Source organism: Mandrillus leucophaeus, unplaced genomic scaffold (assembly GCF_000951045.1).
Source record: "Mandrillus leucophaeus isolate KB7577 unplaced genomic scaffold, Mleu.le_1.0 Scaffold244, whole genome shotgun sequence".
Lineage (NCBI taxonomy): Eukaryota > Metazoa > Chordata > Mammalia > Primates > Cercopithecidae > Mandrillus > Mandrillus leucophaeus.
In genome coordinates, this window is record NW_012102521.1 from 1,424,678 (window position 1) to 1,430,373 (window position 5,696).

General features: G+C 54.4%; 1 protein-coding gene across 3 annotated transcripts in view; it reads right to left on the bottom strand.

The window, feature by feature from the left end:
• Positions 1–260: 260 nt before the first annotated feature.
• The window catches only part of GPR132 (G protein-coupled receptor 132), a 20,349-nt gene continuing 14,913 nt past the window's right edge, over positions 261–5,696 (bottom strand). For 2 of the 3 annotated variants that reach the window (XM_011982900.1, XM_011982899.1), the window contains one exon: positions 261–2,970. In XM_011982900.1, coding sequence (XP_011838290.1) covers positions 1,862–2,836 — 975 coding nt within the window. In that variant the 5' untranslated portion in view covers positions 2,837–2,970 and the 3' untranslated portion in view covers positions 261–1,861. Of the gene's footprint in view, positions 2,971–4,802; positions 4,870–5,696 lie in introns of those variants that run through there. The other variant, XM_011982901.1, reaches the window with a different exon arrangement.

Sequence of the window (5,696 nt, forward strand, 5' to 3'; positions counted from 1 at the left end):
GGCCTCCCAAAGTGCTGGGATTATAGGTGTGAGCCACGGTGCCCAGCCCGGTTTGTTGTTTTAAGCCACCAACTTGTGGGAACTGGTTATAGCAGCCACAGGAAAGCCCCGGCTGGACATCGTTATGGTCCCTCTCGCCCCAGCCCTGAATATTCCAGACTGGTCCAGAACCTCAGCCCCAACTTTTCAAGTCCCTGGTCACGGCTGTCGTGGGAGCCCAGGGGCACACTCCTCTCAGAGCAGGAGAAATGTTAACTGTAAAGGTTAAAATGCATTATTTCTTTTATTTATTTATTTATTTTATATACCAAAAAAAGAGACAAGGTTTTGCCATGTTGCCCAGGCTGGTCTCAAACTCCTGGCCTCAAGTGCTCCTCCCATCTCGGCCTCCCAAAGTGCTGGGATGACAGGCGTGAGCACTGCGCCCTGCCTTGTGCTTTTATTTCTAAACACATTTTCCTAATGTATTTTTCTGATGACTCTCAAGGGGAAGACGGCTGTTTTGACTGGATGTGGTGGTGCATGCCTGTCAAAGTCCCGGTTACTCAGGAGGCTGAGGGGGGAGGATTGCTTGAGCCCAGGAGTTTGAGGCTGCAGTGAGCTATGACAGTGCCACTGTTCTCCAGCCCAGGCAACAGAGCAGAGTCCTGTCTCTAAAAAAATAAATATTAAAAAAACAAGAAAAACAAAACAAGGAAGAGCAACTGCATAGCTGCCTGACAAAACGAGAGCGTGGCTCAGCCCCACCGCCCCGCACCACCTCCCTGGAAGCCCCACGCTGTGCTGGGCGCTGGGCTCCCCGTCCAGGTGCTGCATCTGCCTGGCTCTGTGCTCGGAGTGCACGCGATGTGCCCGAGGTGTCAGGGCAGGGAGGAGGATCGATCTCGATGGTGACCCAGTGAGGTAGGTGTCATTGGCCCCATTTTACAGATGGGGAAACCAGGGCATAAGTGTGACCTGGCCTAGGCAAGGCCTTCGGGGCAGACCCAGATCTGACCCGGCCCGAGTGTGCAGGGAGCTGGCTTTCTCCACCAGACAAGCAGGCCAGCTGCTGCACTCTCGCCTCGGTAACGTGCTGGGGGTGGGGGCCCCATCCTGTGCGGACCCCTCACCAACTTCTCCCCAAGGATGCGGCTGGGGACTCCTGGCACCCCTTGCCTCTGACATGGCTGTGTCATGCCTGTCCTGCCAACTGTCATTCTGGGCGTGGACATTTGGGGCTCCCACTTGAGGATGTCTGGGCTGCCCTCTGGGAGCTGGAGCAGCTGGCCACCCTGCCCCACATCTGCCTAGAGGCCCTTCAGCTCAGCACAGACCCAACCCCAGATGAGGACTCCTGCCCCCTTGGAGGTGGTAGGCTGCCCTATGCCCTGCTGGGCGCTGCCACGGTGCTGGGTGACCCCCAGCATGGTGCCCACTGATGTTCTGAGGCAGGAGCCCAGAGGGCCCACAATGTGCCACTGCATCCGAGCAATGCTTGCAGAAATGCCCTGCAAATAAAGTCATCACCACTGATGCGAACAGGGCAGCCACCAGGTACCTCTGCCCGCAGCCCTGTTCCCTGCCCACAGCCAAGGGAGCCAGCCAGGAGGGCTGCTGATGAAGAGGCCCCACTGCCTGCCACACGCGATCTGGGTTCCCGGCAGCCTGGAGGTATCGCTCCTCCCCTTGGCATGCAGCCACCTCCATGTGGGAAAGCCTGGGGCCAGAGGTCGTGGAGGGAGTGGCTTCAGGAACAAGAAATTGGTAGTTTGTCTTCCAGAGGGGACATGGGCACTGTGGCTGGTGGGCTTAGTGGACAGGAGCCACACTGCTGGCCCAGGACCCCCAACCTGCCATCCCCCACTGCCACACAGTGGGCTCAGCAGGACTCCTCAATCAGCTTCTTTGTGGGGCTTGGTGACCCTGGTGGGTGCACAGGCCTGGAGAAGGTATAGTTGTCTGCAAGGGCCATGGGCGACTGCAGCTCCTCGATGTCCCTGGTGTGGGTGAGCCTGGTGATGTCTGTCCTCACGGACCAGTGTTTCCACCCCTTATGGATTCTGGACACTTCTTGGCGGGAATGGTCCGTGGCCAGCACGTAGATAATGGGGTCAGCCACGCTGTTCACCGTGGACAGGCACAGAAACACCACAGAGACCGTGTACAGCCTTTCCTCCAAGCCGCACACAGCGTTCCTGTCTCCTCTGTAGTAGGAAAAGGCAGCGGCTTTGACGAGGAGAACCAGGTGGTACGGGGCGAAGCAGACCAGGAAGATGACAACCACCGCGATGGCCGAGTTCTTCACTTTGGCCTTCTGGGCAGCGCTTAAGCCCATGCTCTGCTTGATGCTCCTGAAAATCCGGTGGTTGGTGAAGGCGATGATGGAAAGAGGGATGGCAAAGCCAACGGTGAACCTGGCGTAGTAGTACCCGGCAATCGTGCTGTCCATCTGCAGCATGTCGAAGCAGGTTTCCTTGTCTTCCATCTGGAACACCGGGTAGTGAACGATACCGACGAGGATAAAGATGCAGGCGGAGATGAGGATGGCGGTCCTCTGGCGGCGGTGGCCTCGACTCTCCAGCGCATACACCACGGCCACGAAGCGGTCGCAGGAGATGCAGCACAGGAAGAGGATGCTGACGTAGATGTTGCAGAAGAAGATGTAGGCGGTCACCTTGCAGGCCAGCACGCCCAGGGTCCAGCGGTGCTGGTTGCGGATATAGATGACCCAGAGCGGCAGCGTGCCGGTGTAGAGCAGCTCGCAGAGCGCCAGGCAGAGCAGGTAGACGGCCAGCACGTTGCCCTGCAGCACCTGCAGCAGCGCCAGCCACGCAGTCAGGCAGTTTGCTGGCATCCCCAGCGTGCACACTGCGCTGTATACCACGACCAGGACTATCCTGCTCTCCTCGAAGGACACGTTGTTACAGGTCTTGCTGGGGAGACCCAGGGAGGCCCACGGGGTAGTGCTGGTCACTAGGGTGGTGTTTCCTGTAGGACAGAGACAAGAGTGAGAACGGGAGTCTCTGGAAACCACCTGAGAGAGACTCTACTGTGGGAAGGAAGGATAGAAGCTTCATGGTAGCTCAGACTAGACACACACAGGTGTTTAAAACATTTCCAAATGGATTTTTTAGAGCAATTATTAGATAGCGGATCTCCAACCCAGCAGCCTCATGGGCGAAGAATGCAGGCTGGGCAATACTGAATCTTTTTTTTTTTTTTTTTTGAAATGGAGTTTCGCTCTTGTGGCCAGGTCGGAGTGCAATGGCGCAACCTCGGCTCACCACAGCATCTGCCTCCTGGGTTCAAGCAATTATCCTGCCTCAGCCTCCCAAGTAGCCAGGATAACAGGCATGTGCCACCATGCCTGGCTAATTTTTGTACTTTTAATAGAGATGAGGTTTCACCATGTTCGCCAAGCTGGTCTTGAATTCCTGACCTCAGGTGATCTGCCTGTGTCAGCCTCCCAAAGTGCTGGGATTGCAGGTGTGAGCCATTGCGTCTGGGTAATACTGAATCTTTGTAACTCACTGAGGTCAGTTTTCAAAAGTGTTGCTTGAGGCCCAGCATAGTGGCTCACACCTATAATCCCAGCACTTTGGGAGGCTGAGGCAAGCAGATCACTTGAGGTCAGGAGTTTGAGACCAACCTGGCCAACATGGAGAAACCCTGTCTCTACTAAAAATTTTAAAAAATTAGTTGGGCGTGCTGGCTCAACCTGTAATCCCAGCTACTCGGGAGGCTGAGGCAGGAGAATCCCTTGAACCCGGGAGGCGGAGGTTGCAGTGAGCTGAGATCGTGCTGCTGTACTCCAGCCTGGGTAACAAGAGTGAGACTCTGTCTCAAAAAAAAAAAAAAAGTTGCTTGTGTGTTTGAAAATAATGTTGATCCTGTAATTGCTGTGTGAGTGCTCTTCTAAGCAGTCTGTTAGGCGCTGCTACCACATACACCCTTCCAGAGCTGTTCCCACTTTACCTCCACTCCCCGCCTGGCCCCATAGCTGGGCACTGCCTCATCCTAATTCCTAATCTGTAGTTGTTTTTTTTTTGTTGTTTGTTTTTTTTTGAGATGGAGTCTCTCGTTCTGTTGCCCAGGCTGGAGTGCAATGGTGCGATCTCAGCTCACTGCAACCTCCACCTCCCGGGTTCAAGGGATTCTCCTGCCTCAGCCTCCTGCGTAGCTGGGATTGCAGGCATGCACCACCAAAGGCCGGCTAATTTTGTAGTTTTAGTAGAGATGAGGTTTCTCCATGTTGGTCAGGCTGGTCTTGAACTCCCGACCTCAGGTTATCTGCCCTCCTTGGCCTCCCAAAGTGCTGGGATTACAGGCGTGAGCCACTGCGCCCGGCTAATCTGTAGTCTTACCACATCTCTGGCTGTGTGAACTATCAATTACTAAAAAAGACAATTAAAAGCTCCTGCAGGGGTGGTGGATGTGTCCACTTCTTGTATTCTCTCAATGCTTGCTTTATGTATTTGAAGCTATTGTTAATGGGGGCATAGGAGTCACAAATGGTTCTGTCTTCTTGGTGAATTGATCTTCTTATTACTATGTCATGTGATACTCCTCATCTTGGTGGCAGGCAGAATAAAGACCCCACCCAAAAGAAGTCTGAATCCTCATCCTTGGGACATGTAGCTATGGTAGGTTACATGGCAAAGGGGAACTAAGGTTGCAAGTTGAATGAAGATTGCTAACTAGCTGACAGTAAAATAAAGAGATTATTCTGGACTATCTGGTGGGCCCAATGGAGTCAAAAAAGTCCTTAAATGTGGGAGAGGGCAAAAGAAAAGGAGATCAAAGTTATCTCAGAAACCTGCCTCAAACACAGCTCTCCAAGGTCAGAAACTCTTCCTCTCCAGCCAGAGGGTTGCTAGAGGTCACGCATCCGCGTGTGGAAGGTTCCTGAGGCCAAGGGGCTGGACGGTACCCAGGGACCCCTGACCTCGAGGGAGCTGGATGGTGCCCAGGGACCCCCGACCTCGCGCCAGGGCACAGCTGAAGTTTGCCCCGCCTGGGGCTGCTGCAACCTGAGAAGTGTGGCAACGCTCTGTCCATCCTTCGGGTGCTGAGGCCAGGTCTGTCGCGGCTTCCTGCTGATCTGGAGGTTCCATGATCTGTAGCCACAGAAGGCCCAGAAGCATGAACTCAGCCGGAGTGGGCAGCCAGGACACTGGAGCCGACAGTGCTGGCAGAGCTCTGGGAAGTCACGCCACTGCACCAGGCCACTTGTTTTTGTGCATTTAAAAAATTCACCTGGGCATGGTGGCTCACGCCTGTAATCCCAGCACTTTGGGACGCCAAGGCGGGCAGATCACCCGAGGTCAGGAGTTCGAGACCAGCCTGGCCAACCTGGTGAAACCTTGTCTCTACTAAAAATACAAAAGTTAGCCAGGCATGATGGCAGTTGTCTGTAGTCCCAGTTACTCGGGAGGCTGAGGCAGGAGAATGGCATGAACCTGGGAGGTAGAGATTGTGCCACTGCACTCCAGCTTCGGCGACAGAGCGAGATTCCATCTCAAAAAAAAAAAAAAAAAATTGGCCCCACGGGCCGTTCATGCCTTTAATGCCAACTCTTTGGAAGGACAAGGCAGGTGGATCACCTGCGGTCTGGAGTTCCAGACCAGCCTGACCAACATGGTGAAATCCCATCTGTACTAAAAATACAAAAATTAGCCAGGCATGGTGGCGGACACCTGTAATCCCAGCTACTT